Below are 22,473 nucleotides of genomic sequence, written 5' to 3' on the forward strand. Positions count from 1 at the left end.
AATTTTTAAATGATGTGTTTTTGTCTGTAACCACCTCTTTTATTCTGTTGTTTAGCCAGGGTGGCATTTTTCTGGTCTGCTTACTGTTGTTTATCTATCTATTTATTTATTTGTTTATTGGGGTATACATTTAATTTGAGCCTCTATTATGGTATTTTTAAATAGTTTCCATGCAGCTTGCAGGCATTGAGCCAAGATGACCCTCGCTAGAGACCAAATATAGAACTTGTGTGACATCTTGCAAAGTCTCAGGGAAGGGCAAGAGAGCATGATGACCCATTGCATTTGAGAATAAAAGTTGCTAATGAAAAAAATGCTGAGAGTTGGAAGTATTACATCAAGTGAGATGGTGTTATAATGTGTACTACCACATTAGATAAAAAGCAGAGATGGGTTCAAACTGCAAACTTTGGCAGACACCTGAAAATCTGTGGCTGATCCTGGCCATTACAGGCTGGTAAGCCTAACTTCAGTGGCAAAGGGCAACAAAATGATTAGGGCTATGGGACACCTTCCATACAAGGAGAGTTTAAGAAGACTGGGACTGTTCAGCTTAGAAAAGAGATGATTAAGGGGGATATGACAGAGGTCTATAAATCATGACTGGTGCGGAGAAAGTGAATAAGGAAGTGTTATTTACCCCTTCACATAACACAAGAACCAGGGGTCACCTAATGAAATTAATAGGCAGCAGGATTTAAACAAATAGAAGGAAGTAATTCTTCACAGAATGCGCCGTTAACCTGTGGAACTCCTACCCAAAGGATTTTGTGAAGGCCAAAAGTATAACTGGGTTCAAAAAAGAATTAGAGGAGTTCATGGAGAACAGGTCCATCAATGGCTATTCGCCAAGATGGTCAGAGACACACCCCCATGCTTTGGTTGTCCCTAAACCTCTGACAGCCTGCAGCAGGGACTGGATGACAGAAGGTGGAGTAGGTGGACCATTGGTCTGACCCAATATGGCCATTCTTCTGGCTGTTCAGATTTGGAGGTTTGGTACCGTCCATTATAAAAAAAAAAGTAGCCATTTGCAAATTTCAGATCTTGTATTTTGAACTCTTTTTTCTTCCTCACTCTCCTCATCATAAGTAGTGTCAATAGAGCTGGTTTCCTAAACTCTCTCTGACATCACGTGTTTCACTAATGCTCTATTGGAAGACAAAGAATGTATATCAATGAATTTCATGCTCAATGTCTATCTCCAATTGATTAAAACTGGGTGTCATTTTCTGAATTATTGTCAAAACCTTTAATTGAAAATTTTATGTTCTCTGGGGGAAAAGACCCTAGAATTTGTTTATGAACATTTTTATTAATTTTTTGGGGTGGCAGTTTTGAAACAACTGTAATTAAAACAATCAAATTAAACTCTATCTATTGAGGATTAAATATTTACATTTGCTTATGAAGTTCCATTATGAGAATTTAAAAATTTATTCAAGTTAAATAAGTACTCACCCAGAAAACACTTTTTTTGTCTGCTCTTCACCACTACTTGTCTAATGAAACTTTCATATTTATTTGGGACTGTTTCCCCTGGCACTTTTGGTAAGAATAAGGGGGTTAACTCAGGTGTCCTGACATCATTCCAATTTGAATAATTTTATCTGCTCATGTAATTTAGCTTGCCTAAATTCTCCCTCTCAGATAATCTTCACTTCCTGTTCTGAATTACTGTGGTGTATTCCTTTGCTCTTTTAAACAGCTGACGCTTATCATCCCATATGTGTCTCCAGTTCAGAGGTGGGAAGAATGATCCCTCCCTACTGGGAATTTGTAGAACCAATAAACATAATGTGCAGTGGGATCCTTTGGGATGAAAGATCATCATCGTCTTTATATCTGATCATTGCAAATGTTTTCTTCACAGAGACGGTTCTCCAGCAATATTCTGGCTATGACGTTGTTCATCCAGTCCGAGTTGATGAGAGCGGATCTTTTCTGTCCTATGATCTGGCTCATCGCGCAATTCACAAAAGGGCCCTTTCCTCAAGGAACAATTTGCTCTCCTTTTATGAGCTGCATTACAAAGGACAGCATCTAAAATTCAATTTAAGCGTTAATAACAATCTCCTTGCTCCTGGGTTTGTTAGTGAGAGACGATATGGAGGGATCACCAATGCCAAGATCCAGTCTTACAATCACAACTTTTGTCACATGATTGGAGAGGTCCAGAACTGGGCGCTGAAAGGTGGTTTAGCAGCTCTGAGCACGTGTGATGGGCTGGTAAGTGTTCCAGTTGAATCCAAAAAAATGACACTTTAATCACAGGGATATCAAAATATTAGAAACGGTGGGTAAAATCCTGACTCCATTGAAGAGAAAGGCAAAACTCCCATTGACTTCAATAGGGTAAGGGCTTTACCCTTCAAATTTGATGCTGAAGTTGACATCAAAGCTCCAATTGACTCTAGTGGTGCAGGTTCACGTCCTGTCGGCTTACCTATTTGGGACTATGCTTTCTTGTCTTCTTTCAATACTCCTGTAGAAAGTAGATTTCAGGTGCAAACCACTGAAGACCGTCATATCTCATACCTCCTTCGTCTGCTATCGTCCAAATGTGGGATCACAAAGGACTCCATTAAAAACAGTCAGTGCAGAAAGCTTAAAGAGATGTATGGTGAAACGATTCACGGTTGATGAAACTCATCATGTTGTCTGGACATCAGTGCCAAAGTCACACTCCGCTATAACTAATTTAAATCAGTGAAAACACCAGGTTTGCGTAGGAAGCAGCTAAATTTGGGTCTGAAACTTAATGACCTTTCCAGTGAAGGAAAGATAAAAGGTACGATAAATCCAGTCTGTTTCCATGAGTCATTAGACTAGAGCAGGGATCGGCAACCTTTGGCACGCGGCCCATCAGGGAAAGCCGCTGGCAGGCCGGGATGGTTTGTTTACCTGCAGCGTCTGCAGGTTCGGCCGATTGCAGCTCCCATTGGCCGTGGTTCACCGTCCCAGGCCAATGGGGGCTGCGGGAAGGGCGGCCAGCACATTCCTCGGCCCACGCCGCTTCCCGCAGCCCCCATTGGCCTGGAGCAGCGAACCACGGCCAATGGGAGCTTCAATTGGCCGAACCTGCAGATGTGGCAGGTAAACATACCAGCCTGGCCCGCCAGGGGCTTTCCCTGATGGGTCGCGTGCCAAAGGTTGCCGATCCCTGGACTAGGGGTCACAACTGCCTGCCTTGCTGAGGATTAAACAAGTCAAAGGGTAACATTTTCAAAAATGCCTAAGTGACTTAGGACTCTAAATCCTATTTTCAAAAATGACCAAGGAATTTAGGAGTTCATGTGGAAGTCTCATTGAGTGCCCAGGTCATTTTTGAAAATAGGATTGAGTCTTACATCACTGAGGCACTTTTGAAAATATTATCCTCTATCTTGATCAATATCATTAAATCCAGACATCGCTGTTTCCATGCAGATATCTGGGGGCAAGAAATATTCTGATTGTCTTACAGCAGGCAGTGGAATGTATGAGATATTTGTCTTCTAGTGCCTAGGCCACAGTCAGAATAAAGGGACCGACTACTGCTACATATTGGGGAAATCCTTTTTAGCTCAAGTGATAGAGGCCTGAGGTTTTGGAGATAAGGAGGGCTCTAGATGTGGTTCCCCAGCAGGGTGTGTGTGTGTGTCTGTTGCCCTGCAGCATGTTTTAATCTTAATGTATTTAAACAAAAGCAATATGCATCTGTGCATTGCATTAGTCTTCTGGAATGCGATGCTTTTTTAGAATCAATAACCTGGACAGGTCACAGATTTGTTTTTGTTTTTTTAACTTGAAATTTAGGCATTTGCCACTGAAATTCTGTGACAAAATCATTGATGTTGTAGGTCAGATGCTCAGCTGGTGCAAGTCAGTGTAGCTCCATTGCATCTGGCCCCGAAAGCCCTGTTGCAGATTACAAAGCAGTGGGCAGCAGCAGATCGAACTCTGCACAGAGCATCAGTTCATCTGTTGGAGAAGGTGAAGGTAGTAACAGCTAAGATCAAATATTTGTAACTAACATTCAGCATAATGTATTTGGAATTTAAGAATAAAATTTGGGAGATGCTTAAGGTGCCAGCTAATCACTGCAGAGATCCGGAAAGGGGTGATCACCGTGTGCAGGGCGTACATCATGGAGAGAATACTGTAAGGTGCTGAGCACATCCTGGGAGGAACAGAGGACCCTTAGTTCCTACTGAAGGGAACAGGAGCTATCAGTGCTCAGCACCTCTCATTGCATTGCAGGATCAGGCCCTTTCGTTTGAACTTTCCCCCTAAGTTCTACGACTCATGAGAAGAGTTTCTGGATTTCGCTGTAAGCCTGCCGAGTAAAGAGAGTAGGGCGGAGATGCAGTCTAGTGGCTGGGCACCCCAGTGGGAACCATGGAGTTCTAATGCTGCCTCTTACACTGACTGCCTCTCTGGCCTCAGCTGATTTCCAAACCTGTGAAGTTGGGACAACTTGAGCTGGACAAACACCGGGAAAAAATATATTCCCAAGCATTCATTCAGATAAAAGAGGTGAATTCCTTTAGGAGGAGCCGATAGCCCTTTGAGTCACATGTTTGCAAGTGTCTGTCTGAGTGAAATGTTGATTGCCAGATTGTTCATGGATAGGGGAAGTGTCATGAATGCTCATGTGAATGTATCTGCACATAGATACCCTATGCAAATATATAGGCACACTGGAAGTGTTCACAAGGCCATCCTGAAAGCAATGTATAGGTGGGGGACTTATCCAGTCAGGAAACAGAAACAATACCATGTGGCTTAGATGGCCAGCCCCATAGCAGGAGTTAGGCATAAACAAATACTCAAAGCAATAACTAAATAGTTCATAGGCTGAAGTATGTTCACCTGAGCCATTCGTCAAATAAGAAACAGATTAGTGGAAATTGAAGTCTATTTGCAGATAATCCACAAACAGGAGAAGGGACTAATATCAACAAATGCATTGTTTGCTAGGGATAACTCAGCCAGCAGAGTCCCTTTCACAGGGGTCTTGAGAGGACTAAATAGCTAGTTTGTAAAGAATATTGAAGAAGAAAAGTGCAATATAAATGCTAAGGATTATTATTATTTATTTAGAAGCAGACTTACTAAAGTAATGATTGGCAGAAAAAAATTGTTAGACTAGAAGAACTTCGCAATATGTCATTTAGCAGAGCTGGTGAGCAGCTATTTATCATATTGTCAACCTATTTAGAATCACAAGAGAATAAACAGTTTAATGCTCCCAGATCAGTGAGCTTTTCAACATGGCTTTATATTTTTTTTAAAGCTAAACCTGAATTTTTCAGCAGACAGATGTTAACACCCAATGCCATACTAACAATATAGAATGTCATATATAACAATTGTTGAAAGTAATGCAGCATGAGCAGTAGCTTCATTATAAAGGATTAATCATATAACATTTGGAATTATGCTAAGAATTACAGTATGTAAACAAGGAAGACAATACAGTTCTGCAGAAGCTGGAAGCTACAGGGGTAGGAGACAGTGGCTTACTTTTATATAGGATGGTAATACTTTACATTCTAAACTTAATGTTGCTTCCATCCAACTTGTGATATACAAGTGACCTGACTTGAAATTTCTGCCTGTGACAAGATCAAGTGTAATTAGCATTCCTCAAGGCCAAATACCTCTGTTATCTTTTTGATCAACATCTGGTCTAGCATTCATTATTCTGTGTAAGTTATAGTAATTACATGTTTAGTAGTATCCTTCCCCTGCCTTTCTAGCTTTGTGTTTTTATGACCATGTTTCATCTCTAACAGATTGTTTTTAAAAAAGACCATCACACTTAGATCTTTGCTTTCCAGAAAATTAAAATAAAGCAATCTTTATTCCTTTGCCTGTTAAGGGCTTTATTCTGCTCTCTCTTACGCTGATTTTCTGCCAGTATAATTTCATCAACTTCAGTGGAGTTACTTCTGATCTACACCAGTGTAAGTGAGAAAAGAATCCATCCTGTGTATTGTACAGGAATTACTGAGATAAAATAAGGAATTATCACATGCAATATGTAAAAGCATTAATAACATTGTAAATATTGATGTGATCAAATCTCATCCATTGGTAATTTTTAATTTAAAATATTTTACCAGGAGAAAATCTCCTTGTGATGAAACATGTCCCTTTTGAAGGCTATTCTGGGCAGTTATTAAACAGAGGCCATGATACACATCCAACCTTCCATTATGGAGGGAGACAGAATAAAACATATTAAGGAACTCATTGGAAGCTCCATAAGGAATAGAGCTGTGAAAGGGACAATGTCTCCTGGAGCTCCCATCTCAGCACCGCTGTGGCTATGCCACTGATGTGTTGTAATAATCTTCCCCGAGACAGCATTCATATCTCGTGTTTCTGAAAGTCTCCTTGGTAGCCTACACCAGAGCACCTTTGCATGGCCTGGGTCATGCTTCAGGCAGCCTGCCTCAGTTTCCCCCTCAAGGGGCTCCTTAAGGAAACTCCACACACCCTTTTCGTCCAGTCACAACACCCCTTCTTGGAGTCTGGATCAGATAAAATAAACTCAGGGATGAAACTTTAAGTCCAAACCAAAGTCCATCCATTTAACCCTCATCGGGTCACTCCCAGTCCTTTCCTGCTTGTAGTCTCAGTCCCCCATCCCAGGGATCTCCTCTCCACACTCCTAGTGGTCTCTAATCACCCTCCTTCCAGGCCTTCCTGCCTGGGGCTTGCCTTCCTGCTTTGCCAGGCCACTCCCAGGCCCTACCTGGCTGGAGTCTCAGTGCCAAGTCCCAGGACTTGCTGCTGGAGCCAGCCCACTCCTAGCAGTCCCTGCTCTCCCGCCTCAGTAGCGAGTACCCCTTCACTGCACTCGCCTTCTGCGCTTTATAGGGAGATCACCTGATCCATACCCAGATGGGCCTCTTCAGTAATCAGGGTTAAGGGGCAGCCACCCTGTAACAATGACCCATAAGTGTCAGGAAGTTCCCTTTTTCAGTATCTTCGTAACAACAGCAAACAGTCAGCAGAGAAATAGCTCTGAAAGCCACCAGGAAAGCGAATTGCGTCGTGTCTGCGTATGCCGTGTGGCTGGAAGATTTCCACAGCGTGGAACTAGCCCTCTGGGGAAAGGAGAAGCTAATTGCTCCGAGTCAGGCCACGGGAAGCCTGGTGAACTGATGATCATACTTACAAACGTCTCCTGGAATAAATGGGAGAGTCTAATAACAAGGCTTTATTGTGCCACATTTTAATCTTCCCTCGGTTTTTTTCTGCTTGTGGCATGCAAAAGTAATGAAAATGTCAGATCAAAAGCATAATAAACAAAGCTGAAAACGAATGGGTTATTATGTAAGCACCCTACACAACAATCCACTTCAGACAAGCCAGACAGAGAGCCGGGCCACTCCACAGCAATTAACTCGGCTAAGAACCCACAGAGTGCTGTTACAACATGAAGATACAGTCAAGTCACATTGCTAGCAGCACTGCCCTCCCGCAGCTCAGGGATCATCCGCTGCTAAGAAACCTACAAACTCCTGCTCCAAAACTCCCCATTCCTAGGAATGAAACAGATACACAGAGCAAATTCAGAGAGGTTGAAGTCAGGAGAATGGGAGCATTGCCTAATAGTAGTTACTCCTGATCTCGTTCGATATCCCAGATTTGAGACTCAAACACAGAGCCCCATCGGGATCAGCAGTGGGAGAGTTTATTAAACAAATGAAAGCATTAGGATTTCATTTCCTGCCAAAGGAAAGATGCCAATAGCACACGCTCATTGTACTGTCCATGTAATCGTTTGGCTCAGTGAGTAACTCTGAGTTTCCCGGCTTTGAGTTCCTGCAGTGAACTGGGACCCCTGTTCCTCTGCTTCCCTAAAGATGTTCTGGTGCGTGAGCATGAGCCAGAGCCTGGAACTTTGGTTAAGGGTGGTTAAAAACCATGGGTGCTTAGACAGTGTAAATGAGCAGCAGCAACTACCTTGAATTTCGAGGGACACCCTAATAAAAATACTGCAGTGTTCTACAAAAAACTACTCAAAATACTGGAGTAGCACTGTGATAAGACGTAGCACTTTGGTCTGTTCCAGAACAGTAACAGAACTTTTTAAATAAGGGCAGAAGCAAAGAGTGATTTTAATACAGGAGAGAAAAAGAAGCTTGCAACTTACTTGCACACGTAACCTTACTGTTCTCTCTTGGTGTTTTCTGTGTCTGTTTGTCTTCAGAAGCCTCTGTCTGTCTCTGTCTAAATCCTTACTGTTATTGAGCACCTCAGCATCAAACAGCCTTTCCATTTGTTTCTAATTGGAGGCAGTTAAACTTTGCAGTGCATGCATGAATTTTGCTTTCTGAATCTCAAATCTGGACTAGTATGTTCAGTCCATGCTGGTTTGTTCTTCTGTGTCTGGGAGCTTATAGTTCTCAGCATGGATAAAGAGGCAAAATCAACGTCTTCACAAAGCATCTATTTCTGCATGACAAATTCTGCAAACCAATCCCACTGTAATTGTCTTCACCGTGAGTCAATGTATCATACAAATGACACCGACTTTCTCTCCCCATCCCAGAGAGGTGTATTTCGGCTCGCAAACGAAGACTATTTCATTGAACCTCTGGCTACAAATAAGCATGAGGCTGGTACAGCCCATCCCCATAGGATCTATAAACGTCATGCTCCAAAATATGAGGAAGAAGAGTCGATAGTGGAATCCAGCAGAAAGCGAGACAGGAAACAGCCCGATACCTTGGGAACATGTGGAGTCCAAGGTATTTTATCTACTTTATTGCAGTTTCATAGTGAGTCAAAAGCAGCTAGAGGATAACTGATTTTAATAATAGGACAATGAAAGATAAACAGTTAGGGCCCCATCCTGCTAGGTGCTGAGTGCCTTTGATATCAGAGCTCAGCATCTACCTCCTGTGCTAAAGCATTCAGCATCCTCACACACAACTACCTGCAAGAGGGACAGAAATTGAACATTAATTTGGGGTTTTATTCCTGGAATGTATTGTACTGCAGGTCAAGTGTACCGACTAGCAATAGGCTGGCTAAAAAGAAAGCTCTTAGGCCACCCAGAATATTTCCAGCAAAGACATACCCCAACTGCAAGTGCCTTTATGCCCCAAAAGGGACAGAGCCAGAGCCTTCGTGAAGTCTACTAATGCAAGACAAGTTTTGAAGTGGAAGGTGCTCCGGTACTACGATGAGGGTAGCACAATGAAACTCTAGGATAGACAGATGTATCAATAGCGAAGAGAGTGCCAAGTTTCCAGAATTGTAGACAAACGTTATTTCCACAGACATTTGTATTACGGAAGGGCTGACCGCTTTTCAAATTGCTGGTCATGAGTGAGTGACAGCTGCTAAGGAATTTGCTTGTGGAGCACCAGGCAATCATTTTGTGGTATTCGTAACTTGAGTCCCACGAGTAACAAGGGTTATGTTAGAGTGCAGCATTTTTATTGTCACATGGCAGTCGTTCTACATTTGCTATGGTTTCTCGTGTGCATGTGCTCAGGCACTGCAGCCCTAAACCACAAGCCTCTGATTGCCGTGTTTTTCTTCTTACTCCGATGTGAACTTTCTGCTTTGTGGTGACTGTTTGTTTTCTTGCAAATATCAGTTGTTGTGACTTCGCCGCTGGTTGGACTTTCAGAGTGAAATAGTGGCTCCACTGAAGTCAAATTCTTCCAGAGCAGTGGGCTTCCCACATTCTTTTGGAATTTAGGTGGGGATTATTTGATCTAGAATAACTGATCCAAAAGAGGAGAGACGTGAAGACTCAAATCAGCAGCATCCCTTTCCAAGAACAGAGCATGCCTGGAAAGACCTGTGGCCCCCTCCATCTATGAAATAGTATTTTCCTACCTAACAGGTGTTTTGAGGATAAACACATTAAAGATTGTGAAATGCTCAGTTACTGTGATAATGGGGGGCTGTGTAAGTATCTTAGACAGACAGCTCAATTGCCAGGGCAGGAAGCAAATGGTACATTATCTACCTTGTGCGCCAAGGCAGAAAGGTTTAAATGCACAGTTCATTGGTTACTAGCTCACTTGGAAAATTTGTAGATTGGATCCACTGCAGAACAGGTGAGACCCTCCAAAGCTGGTCCAAGAGCCCAAATCTTCTCAGCACTTGCTGCCACAGAAAGTATCATCAGCACAATCACGCGTCCTTCCGACACTGAAGGAGACGGACAAGGGTTGGTTAAGAATATTACCTAATATTCTTCACATCCTTACCGTGGCTTCTCTGCGGCTGTGGAGCATAGTAGAATTCCTTCCAAGGTGAAGTAGGGTGCATGGTACAGAGCAGCATCAGACAGGAGCTGCATTTTGCTCCCCGTGCAAGGTACAGTAGATAGCAGAGGAGCAGTAAATCTGTATGTGATGGGTAACTCTAAGACACTCTGAACATACTCTGAACATATTGTGGGCTTGATGCAGGAATCACTGGGTGAAATTCTATAGCCTGTACCATGTGGAGGATGAGACTAGATGATTCATAGATTTAAAGGTCAAAAGAGTCCACTATGATCATCTAGTCCAGAGGCCTCCAATCTGTGGGGCGTGCTCCCTAGGGGGGCATGGAGGAATGTCGGGGGGGGCACGGCTGGGGCCTGGGCCAGCATCCACGGGGGAGGGGTGGGGAGTGAGTGCCACCCAGCTCCGCTCCTGGCCCTGGCCCCGGCTGCTGGCCCCGCTCTCAAGGCTCTGCTCCTGGCCGTGGCTGCTGGCCCCATGCCCGGGACCCCAGCTGCTGGCCAAAGCCCCTGGACAAGGCTCTGCTCCTGCCCCCAGCTCTGTCCTAGCCTCGGCCCCCTTACCCCTGTCTGCATCCCCCCCTCCCAGAGCCATGACCCTACTCCTGGGCTCGGGGGGGGGGGGCAGGGACGGGGGAAGGGGGGGGGCATGAGGTAAAAAGTTTGGGGACCACTGCTCTAGTTTGACCTGCATAACATAGTCCAGAAAACCTCACCCTGTGACTCCTGCTTCCAGGAATCCATTCCCTCTGGGCGCTCTAGAGCACGTCTGTTAGAACTCTGGGTAGTTTGGAAGCTTGTATCTTGACCCAGCAGAAGCTGGCCCAATAGAAGATATTACCTCCCCCACCTTGTCTCTCTCATATCCTGGGACCGACACAGCTACAACAACACCGCAAACAATCTTTCAGAAACGCATTCTAGTCCTGATTTAAAGTCTTCAGATGATGGACAATCCACCATATCCCTAGGGAAAGTTGTTCCAGTGGTTAGTTACCCTCACTCTTAAAAATTTGCACTTAGGACTGAATTGGCCTAGCTTCAGCTCCCAGCCCTTGTCTGATAGATTGAAGAGGTCTCTATGTCAGAAGTCTTTCCCCATGTAGGTATTTATACACTGTGGTCAAGTCATCTCTTAGCCTTCTCTTTGTTAAGCTAAATAAATTGAGCATCTTTAGTCTATCATTACAAGCAAATATTCCTTTTGGCCTTAAAAAGCTCTTAATTTATGATACTGAATGAATGAGCGAATCCCCCGGGGCCTCGTTTGCCCAGATGATGATGCATGTAAATTTCTACTAGAGTATGGACTAGTAATTTAGTCCAAATCACACTTTGGAAAAGAACATGTAGAAAATCTGTAGGATTTCCATTACTCTGGTCCTACCACTTTGGATTATTAAAGGGGCTGATTTTATGTATAAAACAACACCCAGCAAGGTAATGGTACATTCACCACATATATTGTTTTCTGCCATTGCCTCCTGCTGCATACAGTGAACATACATGCACAGCAGGGTGAGTATTTAGGATGGTGTTTGCAGTTAAAATTATATACACACTTCCTTTGGTGTCCAGAACTCCATGTTTTCCCAATTGCCCCACATCATAAGACCCACATAAGTCAAAGCTTTACAGCAAAGTTTGCAACAAAAATGAATTCTAAGTAATTTATTTTCATTAAACTTCCATGATGATATCTTAGCACTGGAGGCTTCTCAAATTATCTGGATATTTGGGATTCTTTAGGACTAGAGGGCAAACTTTCTCTCATTATTTAAAGCACAATGCAGACGGTTAACATGGACAAGTTTATTGTTAGTGAAGTAATCCTGAACCTTTCGAGCCTGGACAGAAAAGCAATTCCAGCTATTTATGATGCGGTTAGTAAAGCTCTTATTCAGCCTGCGATTGACCCTGACACGGGGGCAGCATCACAGGAGAAATCTCCACATGAGACTGCCCAGTTGCTATGTGTAATTAGGCCCATTCAAGCTTCCCTTCAGCTCATGCCATCTTTTTTCCCGTTTTTTTGCATGAACGCTCTTGCTGTCTCTCCCCAGGGTGGAACTCCTGGTGGCAGGCCCAGGGGATTCTCAGTGGAATTCCATCTCCCGTGCAGCCCCACAAAGCCTGAGGTGACTTTTCTAGCTTGGTCAGGACCCTTGGAGACCTTTAGGATTTGGTGTGAGCCATCAACCCAGTTTATGGGGCAGTGAATTTATTGTATTAGGGAGCTGTGTCCCCTTGGCAGAACCTCTGGTGCTGCATGGATGAAAACAACCCATATTGTTCAGCCACTAGTTTTATTGATCTATCACGTATGTGCCCAGACACTCCTTGATGGTTGCATAATAAATTGGTATATAAATAAAAATATTAATAACTGTGCAATGTAGGTTTCCTGTTGCTGTTTGAGTTTCTCCATGACCCGCGTGCAATATTCCAGGGCAGAGTTCCAGTAAAAGAACTTGATCCAAACCCACATTTGGATTTCTCTCCAATACGCTAATGCCACCAAGCAACGGAAAGAGTTCAGAGGCCTTTCTTCTAAGTGGTCTTTTGAACATGTGGCTCGACAGAGTAGGTAAGAGTGAGTTAATGGTCTATGAGTCAATGGTCTGTGTCTTGAGGGCTCTAGTGGCTTGGATGGGATTAATTCCTTTTTAAAAAAAAAAATCCTCTTATATTCCACCAAGCTTTCAGCCGTTATCAAAAGCCCATTCCCTTCTCCATTCTTCAGAATCTCCGCAAAGCCTGGAGACATCTGAGAAACGGAGAGAGAGATGGGAACAGAAACAGCAGAGGAAGCGAAGAATAAAGCAGCGCTCCATCAGCAAGGAGAAGTGGGTGGAGACCTTGGTGGTAGCGGACACCAAGATGGTGGAGTATCACGGAAGTGAAAATATAGAAAAGTACGTGCTGACCGTAATGAACATGGTGAGTTCTGGGTTCCATGACCGTGAAATCCACTGGTGTCCTTGGAGGCCTAAATGTAACCCATACAGGTCAGTGGCATATACATAGGTCATTTGAATTTCCAGGGTTCAGCCCTTTCCAGTGATGCCAGTTGCTTGTGCAGGGGAGGGAGGCTGTGGCTAACGCTCCCTTACTCCCCCATGCATGCATGTAAGGCAACTGACAGTTCTCTGCTTGATAAATAAATGCAAAGCAATAGCCTGCCCTCATTTGGGGCCTGATCCTAAGCAACTGGAGTCAATGCAAAGATTCCCATTGACTTGAGGGAGCTTTGGATCAAGCCCTTCGTGCCCACGACTCCTGAAGATTCCAGTGTTAGTGCCACACGTCAGACAGGAGCTGCAGAGAAGATGCAGTCGTGTTTAGCAACCTCATCTAGAAACAGCTTCCTGCAGCCCACCAAATAATGCTCTGAGCTGGGGCCAGCTGACCCGGGACCGAGTGGAGTACTAGCCTGGCGAGCACTGGATACGTGAATGGCTTTCCTAGGAACATGTCATTGTGAACAGTTAAAGGGAAAGAGGCAAGTAAAGCAGCCAGTAATAGGTGATGAAAAACCCTGGCATAGAACTAGGAGAGTGTATGTTATGTGCCGTAAGGGCTGTAATAAAAGTCAAATGCAGGCTCGAAAAGTTAATTACAGTAATTGCATTCAAATGCTTCAACAGCGAACATTGCTGCTTAATCTTTCGGAGCTCAGAGACACATTTAATTGGAAGGTAGGTGGCAGCTTGGGTTAATGAGCTAGCCCTTCGCCTCCAGAGACCCACATTCAGTTTTGTCTGAGGTCACAAGTGAAATGAACTTCATGATCTCAGTCTAGTCACCTGGTGGTATTTGCTCATATCATAAAACCACCAGGCAGTTTAGCATAATTTGGCACAATTAGCCTGCTCCTCTTTTGGGACTGAAATAACACAGTTCTGGATGTGGCTAGTGATTCCAGCAGAAGATGGTGGGGGCAGAAGACTTGGGTGCAACATCATTTGCTCCATCAGTAGTGACCAAGTTGGAACAGTTCCCCTTGAGAAACCATATACAGTCATTACATCGTGTAAGCACATCCCCACGCATGTTTCTGGTTGAAATTCACAGCTCTAATGATTTCCAGTAGCGCTATAGGCATGTCATTAATGTTTAGGTCCAACTCTGGGTCTGAACTTCCTTAGTGTTGGACCCATCCCTGATTCTAAGGAACTTCTGATTTGGGACTACACTACCCAACAGTGTCTTTTAAGACCATGCTTCTCTATCCGATGTGGTTACCATGAGTATTGCAAGCAGAGGGATTGCTTTCTCCCGCCCATTATGTTCTTGGCTGTTTATATTTCTGCAGGTGGCAGGTATATTCCATGATGCCAGCATTGGAAACCCTATCAACATTGCAATAGTTCGTCTTATCCTGTTAGAAGATGATGAGGTAAAAAGAAAACAATGTGACTAATATTTTTGGTCCATTTCCATCTTGGCAGCTCAGTATGCTTCTGTATGGTCAGTTGAGAACTGGCCATGAAAGCCCATAAACTCTCACTTTCATCTCATGTGCATGGCCAGAAAGACCTTGCACAGAATAAACACAGGCACTAGAGACTTGATGCTGTGATTGCTGCATGGGTGGGATTTTCTTGGAAGCCAGCGGGAGTTCCACAGGCAGAGACGCTGTAGAATCTGGCCCTTATATTGAGAAGTAGCCACTTATTCAGTAGTTCTTAAAGGATTCCCAACAAAATACAAGTATCATCCTCCCCATCCGGCAACCTCCGGGAACTAACCCCACTGCCTACTGGACATGCTCTTTTGCTCTTGGCAGCATTTCCATTCAAATTAGAGGCGGGATGGCTCCACTCTGGCAGAGATGTGACTGTGAGTTAGGGTGTTTCCCAGCAGATGTTGTAGGTCTTCTTTCTAGTTTCCAGAATTGGCTTAGTCCCATAGGAGCATCCCGGCTAGCAGCACTGAATGATGAATGTGAAATGCTGGTTGTTTGTGCTTCCCAGCTGCAGTTATCATTCTCAGCTAAGCCTGAAGTTGCTCAGCTGTTTGATCTGTTTCCCCCAGCTGTGTCCTTGTAAAAGATTCGGCAGCCTCATGGGAATATTTTCCTGCAGGTTTTTTTAACTCCCTTCACTAGACTGTCTAACATTTCCACTTGATCATAGTCAAATGATAGTAAAAAAGAGGTGGATTCTGAGCTCAGCTATGTGGTGTAAATCTGGAGTAATTCCATCTAAGTCAGTGTAGTTACTTCCCATCTGAATTGGGTGTAACTGAGATCAGAATCTGCCCACAGTGTCTCTGAGTGACAAAAAGGACAACACCATGACAGCAGACTTTTACTTTCTTATGTTGGCAGGAGGATTTGAAAATCACCCACCATGCGGACAACACCTTGAAAAGTTTTTGCAAATGGCAGAAAAGCATCAATGTGAAAGGAGATGCTCACCCATTGCATCATGATGTAGCTGTCTTGCTCACCAGGTATCCTGCTTTGTGCTTTCTGCTTGTGCTAGCTCTCTGGTTTCAGCAATTTACCAAGTAGTTAGAAATACCTACAAAGCTGGGAGATAGAGAGAGACACTCGGATCTAATGTGTGAGAGAGAGAGAAAGAGGAGGCTATTTAAATTCCATTTTCCTTATGTGGGCCCTTTTTTGACATTTACACATGTAACTAGAGATGCAACCTGCTCTTTTGAGATTAGCCTATTCCCAAAATTGGCGCTAGCCTCAGAGTTCAGATCCAAATCTGGAATATGGATTCAAATTTACCAGCACCTGGGGCTGTTAAAATGCAAGGTTTTGGTTTGACCCCCTCTCCAGTTTCCTGACCCCCATCGGGGATGTTCACTTGTATAAACTTGCCATTTTGTCTTATGGATCAAGGCAGGGATTTGCAAAAGAGCATCAGGGAGGGTGCCTAATTCCCAGTGAAATCCTGTGGGATTTGGGCACGTGGATTCTTTAGGCTTCTTTGAGGATCCAAGCCCAAGTGTGTTTTCCTTATGGGTAAGGGGTACGGTCTGCTGGTTTTAAGCCACTGCAGTCTGGTCTATGGTGATATCAAGTTGTTTCAGTAACTCCCAATGCATTCACAAGCATGGCATCTCCCCCAACACCCTCATTTTCTCCAGGAGATTTACTGTGCAATAGAAATAAGACACTGCAGGGCAGTACATGCCTGTGGGGTTATTGTTATTGTTCTTCTTGGGTGGCTGTAGTCACTGCCATAGCTACCTGGGGTTGCCGTAATCCCCCAAGAAATGCACCAGCCTGTCGTGTCCCATTGCTTAATTATTCCCAGCCCCAGCTGTACTGGTAAAGTGGAATTAATGTAACCAAGCTGCTTTTGATTTTAAATTAATCAGGCTCCTTAGTAAGCTTGGCTCCCGGGACAGCAAATGGAAAAAGAGGGTCATAAATCTATTACATTCAGATGCATCCACTCTTTGTTTCTGTTTAGCCACTTAATATGTTGTCACCTTTTATATACACACGATATATGTTACAGCTGGGTTAGTAAGATACCATGTCATGTCCCAGGATGGAACGCCAGCACCCAATCAGCCAGAGGCTGCAGATATAATTGCACTGTGCAAATTGTATCCAGCAGGTACACAGCAGAGAGAGCCTACTACACCTCTACCCTGATATAACGCTGTCCTCGGGAGTCAAAAAATCTTACCGTGTTATAGGTGAAACCGTGTTATATCGAACCTGCCTTGATCTGCCGGAGTGCACAGCCCCGCCCCCCCGGAGCACTGCTTTACCACTTATATCCGAATTGATGTTATATCAGGTCGCGTTATATCGGGGTAGAGGTGTATATTGAAGTGAGACCAGACTCCCTTCTACTCAGGGAGACGTTTACCATCCCCTACTCCCGGGGTCAACCTTTCAGAAGTGATGTGCCGAGTCTTCATTTATTCACTCTAATTTAAGGTTTTGCGTGGCAGTCATACATTTTAACGTTTTTAGAAGGTCTCTTTCTAGAAGTCTATAATATATAATGAAACTATTGTTGTATGTAAAGTAAATAAGGTTTTTAAAATGTTTAAGAAGCTTCATTTAAAATTAAATTAAAATTCAGAGCCCCCCGGACCGGTGGCCAGAACCCGGGCGGTGTGAGTGCTACTGAAAATCGGCATGCGTGCCATAGGTTGCCTACCCCTGCCCTACTGAATACAAACCTTGCATTGCTTGCAACATTCGGAGTTCCCCTTTCAATCTAATTGCTGACCCCACTCCGGAGTTTTCAGACAATAGTTTTGCTCAGTTTTATTTTGACACTTTGGAAGATGCTATGATTTAAACAACCGATTTGTCCCGTGTGTGTGTTTTGTTTTTCCCCCCTGAATGTAAAAGGAAAGACATCTGTGCTGCAATGAACAGGCCTTGTGAGACTCTGGGTCTCTCTCATGTGTCAGGAATGTGTCAGCCTCACAGAAGCTGTAATATAAACGAGGATACAGGACTTCCCCTGGCTTTCACCGTGGCACATGAACTCGGACACAGGTACTTAGGGATTTGTTTAATCTCTTTCATGACCCCTCTCCTGTAAAGAGACACTATTCAGCTCTTACTTTAAAGAGTGCAGGTGGTACAGAAAGTGGGGAAGTATCCATCCGTACTCAACCTTGCCTTACGCAGGCAAAACCCCCTCTGAAGTCGGTGGAAGTTCTGAGTTTACCCTGAGGGTTTTGCTCAGAGAGTTTCATTTTTAGAACTTTGTTATTTTCTGAGTTTAAACTGTCTCTGCACACTCCCAGGAGTCCCAGCTCAGTTACGTTCATATGTCAAATCCAGTCTGACTGAACTCAGTGTCTCTGACTTCAAGGCAAGCTGAGTGGTGTTCTGTAAATGGGCTGGCCCTAGAGCAAACTAGAATTTGTGAAATGTTTTGAACAAGGCTTTTTAATTAGGAATTCTTCAAATGTAGTTTATTTATAGAATTGGCGGCAAATGTTTGGTTTGTTCTCCCAACCTGTTTAATGCAATTAACCTTTGGAAAGGTCTTTTAAATACCAGATTAATACAGCTCCAGGAAACCATTATATATTTTAAATGTTAATTTCATTTCATATTGTGTATATCACATTTCTGTGGGTAAGTATATATTGTCTGAAGTTTCATTAAATCAGTTTGGTTCAATAGTCTCATCTTTTCCTTGTTTGGGTTTGCAATAAGAAAGACTACTTCAAAATTCTTTTATATTTACATAAAAATATATACCTTAAGGAAAGTACCATATATTGATATATTCACTGACTTGCATTAAACTTTGGATTCATTGATCCATTAATTAAATGTTTGCTTTACATTCTCCCCTTCTATGGCCCCATTGGGTTTGATATCAGCTATACCACAAAGATCCTCTTCTTTGCAGACAGTATTTCTTCCACATTATTTCAATTACATTTTTAGCAAATGCCTCAGAAATATACAAAAGTGAATAATGTGTCAGATTGGCAACTTACAGACAGCTAGCTACAGCTGTAGTAAACCGCAGCCTTTAAATTAAGTAACACTATTTACTGTGTGCTTTGTTGTCCCTGTCAGCACCTGGATTCATTGACTTTTATATCAGTTGCCCCTGGGAGCTTTCCATATTAGATGTAGTTACTGCTGACAGTGTGTAATAAATACATTTCTAAGTCCATGCATTTCAGTGAGTGGGAAAGCAACAATAAAGGAATTATTAAGCTTGGCAGTTGTGCATTTGCAAAAGCACAAAATGAACCATTTGTGGGGAAAAGGAGCTAGGCAGTGACTCCCCAAGGTTCAGACTGTGAACAGCATGTTCCTGTACGCCAGTGTATGCAGTGATTACATGAGACAAATATTTGTTCATAGAGAACAGATTGGAAACAAGCTAATTTTCATCATCATCTTTAGACAGTTGGGCTTAGCCAATCATTCTTGCACTGAATTCTCTGGGCCTCATTCTGATCTCACTTGCACAGGATTTAGGCCAATGTAATTCAACTGACTTCAGCGGAAATACTCCAGACTTACACCAGTGTGAGAGGAGCAGCAGGCTCTGGGTTGGAAGGACGTAGAGTAACTATGGAGAGGAGATTATGAGGCTATATCCCCTTCATTTTTGTTTGTGGGCAAAATTTTCAAAACACCTAAGTGACTTACAGTGGGGCTTGGTGCTTTGGAAAATTGTACCCTGTACTTTTTGGGTTTTACATATATCAGACAAACTCACAGGGCCAATTTTAAGTGCACGCCACCACTTGGGACTCCACACTGTGGGAGCCTTGCAGTCTTGCCAGTGTTGACTCACCGCCTCACTGCAAAAATTGGGCAATACTGCAAAAAAAAAAAGAGCTGCAAGTATCTGCTTGAATTTTATCCAACTTCGCTTAGTCTGCACTCAGTGCCCTTTGTGCATTCACTTCTCAGGATCATTTGTGCAAGCGCGTTTTACTGGCAGCAATATTCACAGAAAGTACACTGCATAGTTGAATGCACGAGCAGTTGTGGAAACCAAATGTTAAATTCATACTTGTGGCTATAGCATACTTGCCCAATCAAGGAACAGAAACAATAGCATGTGACTTATCTGACCAATCATAACTAACCAAATATAGATCTCATACAGCAAGAATCAAATACTTTCTGTGGTGTTAAAAAAATAATCACATGAAAGTGCATCAAATTTCAAACATCTAAATCTGAGGAAATTGTGAACTGCTCACAGGTGTTGTGCAATCAGAAAATGAGGCTAACAGGATCATCTGTTGCGTATTATCCACTCAGCTGTGCTTATGGTATGTGCTGTCCTGGTCTCCACCCTGCCCTCAATCGACAGGCAGCAAACCCACCTCATGTCCACATCTCCACTTCCAGCACTGAAACTCAAAATTGCCTAGGGAGGTGGTGGAATCTCCACCATTGGAGATTTTTAAGAGCAGGTTAGACAAACCCCTCTCAGTGATGGTCTTCAGTGGTTCTTAACCTTTACTGCAGCCTGCACCCCTTTGGTTCTCAAAATATGTTCTTGCACCCCTTATCAAAAATTGTTGAAGTACGTCAGTTCTTTAAACCTAGACATAGCGTAACTATAGAATGAAAGAGAGAGAATTATATATTTATTTTAATTTCGCAGTAAAAGTAAGAATACATGAAAAATTACACACTTTTTTTAGAATTATATATTTATTATTATTTCTTTACATAGGCAACAAATCCTGATTTTTTTCCTAGCATGGCAGGGGCACCATCAGTGCAAATTGATCAACACACATCAACCGTTATCCAGGGTCGCCCAGAGGATTCAGGGGGCCTGGGGTCTTCAGCGGCGGGGGGCCCCCGCCGCTGAAGACCCGGCGCTTTGGCGGCGGGTCCCGGGACGGAAGGACCCCCCGCCGTGGGTCTTCAGGGCACTTCGGCGGCGGGATCCAGAGCAGAAGGACCCCCCGCCGCCGAATTGCTGTCGAATACCCTGAGCGGAAGAAGCTCCGGGGGCCCGGGCGCCACGAGAGTTTTCCGGGGGCCCCGGAGCGAGTGAAGTTTTCCGGGGGCCCCGCTCCAGGGGCCCCAAAAAACTCTCGTGGGGGCCTCTGCGGGGCCCGGGGCCTGGGGCAAATTGCCCCACTTGCCCCCCCCTCTGGGCGGCCCTGCCGTTATCTTATGCTTAGGTTTGATGAAACAAAGTAGCTGTACTTACGTGCCTGTGCTCATTTGTGTTTTTGATGATTTACCTTCTAAAAAAAATCTGACATGTCTCGCACCCCCAGAAAGGGCATCTCGCACCCCCAGCGGGTGTGCGCACCCCAGGTTAAGAACCACTCTAGATAATACTTGGTCCTGCCATGAGTGCAGGGGACTGGACTAGATGACCTCTCGAGGTCCCTTCCAGGCCTATGATTCTATGTCTCCAGGCCCTGCTGCAGGCCCTGCATAAAGTGCAGTAACTGGGGGGGTTACATCACCCAGCTACCCACTTCCCTCCACACATGGATTAGTTATTGGTATTACAGTAGTGCATTAAGGCCCTCACTGCGACTGGGGCCCCATTGCTCTGGGCACTGTCTATACACCCAGGAGTCCCTACCCCACAGAGCTCACAATCTAAATAGACAAGGCAGAGAGGGGGAGTAGCTTGCCCCAACTCACACAGTGGATCAGTGACAGAGCCAGAAACAGATCACAGGTCTCCTGGTTCCCAGTCCAGGGTCCAGTCCATTGAACCAGTTGGGTTCACATTGACAGTGGTGTAACTTTTATTGCATTGGATCTGGCTTCATTAAAGTTGATGACGAGGTAAAGTCTCTGTACAGAGCAGTGGTGTGTTAAGAACAGAGTAACTGGGAGACACTGTCGTGGGTCTTTGTAATGTAAGGCTTGATGTGAATGTGCTAGAAAGCAAAGCACCTGTGTGGTTGTATCCAAGCATGCGGCTCACCTCTCCTTTGTGGGACTGTGCTCTTACACAGTTTTGGGATTCAGCATGATGGAAGCGGCAATGACTGTGAGCCAGTTGGGAAAAGACCTTTCATCATGTCTCCACAGCTCCTGTATGACACCTCTCCACTCACCTGGTCCCGCTGCAGCAGGGAGTACGTCACACGATTCCTCGAGTAAGTCCCCCACCCTCTCTCCTTACCTTCCTTCGATAAACTGTGCTAGCGTCAGGGCTCATCAGTCAGTCAGGAGCCAGGCACCATAGTCAGAGGGGGCCTGGATGAAATGGAGAGCTACACTCAGAGCAGCAGGTACAGAACACACCTGATTGCTACTGGCTGGCCGCCTTCAGCATGGGCGTGGAGCGGCTGGGCTGCCTAGTCACTGTTAGGAAGTTCAAGGACTTGAGAGTGGAAGGAGGACAAGCCTTATGTAGTGGTGAGGTGGGAATGGGAGTGGGGGTGGAGGTAGGTTTGCCCCTGAGGAAGAATTTTCTGGAAGAAGAACAGGTCTGAATTGTGGATGGATCTGGGGCCTGTGTAGCCTTGATCCATCCACAGCAAGACCAACACTACATCAAGACTTGGTAAGGACACAGGACCTTCAGAGGTGGCTTATCTCATCTACTGATCTCTCATGGTTAACATTCTCGGGGTGCGTTTTTAATCTTCATTGTGCTCTATTTTCAGTGCCTTAAAAAGGGAGCTGCAAGCCCTTTGTTAATGGAGGAAAGGCTTGTTCTTTTTCACTAGCGCTTCTGGAGATAACTCCTCAGCCTCTGCTGTAAATGGGATTTTGACTTCTTGAAGCAGTGCTTCTCACCGAAATGCAGCTT

The 22,473-nt window shown here is 44.2% G+C and overlaps 1 protein-coding gene across 1 annotated transcript in view; it reads left to right on the forward strand.

Moving 5' to 3' along the window:
- Positions 1–22,473, forward strand: part of ADAMTS7 (ADAM metallopeptidase with thrombospondin type 1 motif 7) — a 95,879-nt gene that overhangs the window by 3,554 nt on the left and 69,852 nt on the right. Inside the window, exons 2-8 of the mRNA XM_026648472.1 lie at positions 1,874–2,229; positions 8,552–8,750; positions 12,993–13,189; positions 14,565–14,648; positions 15,582–15,706; positions 17,589–17,738; positions 21,671–21,814. Of these exons, the coding sequence (XP_026504257.1) occupies positions 1,874–2,229; positions 8,552–8,750; positions 12,993–13,189; positions 14,565–14,648; positions 15,582–15,706; positions 17,589–17,738; positions 21,671–21,814 (1,255 nt within the window). The remainder of the gene's footprint in view (positions 1–1,873; positions 2,230–8,551; positions 8,751–12,992; positions 13,190–14,564; positions 14,649–15,581; positions 15,707–17,588; positions 17,739–21,670; positions 21,815–22,473) is intronic.

This window comes from Terrapene carolina, unplaced genomic scaffold (genome assembly GCF_002925995.2).
Source record: "Terrapene carolina triunguis isolate 2854851 unplaced genomic scaffold, T_m_triunguis-2.0 Scaffold67, whole genome shotgun sequence".
Taxonomy (NCBI): Eukaryota; Metazoa; Chordata; order Testudines; family Emydidae; genus Terrapene; species Terrapene triunguis.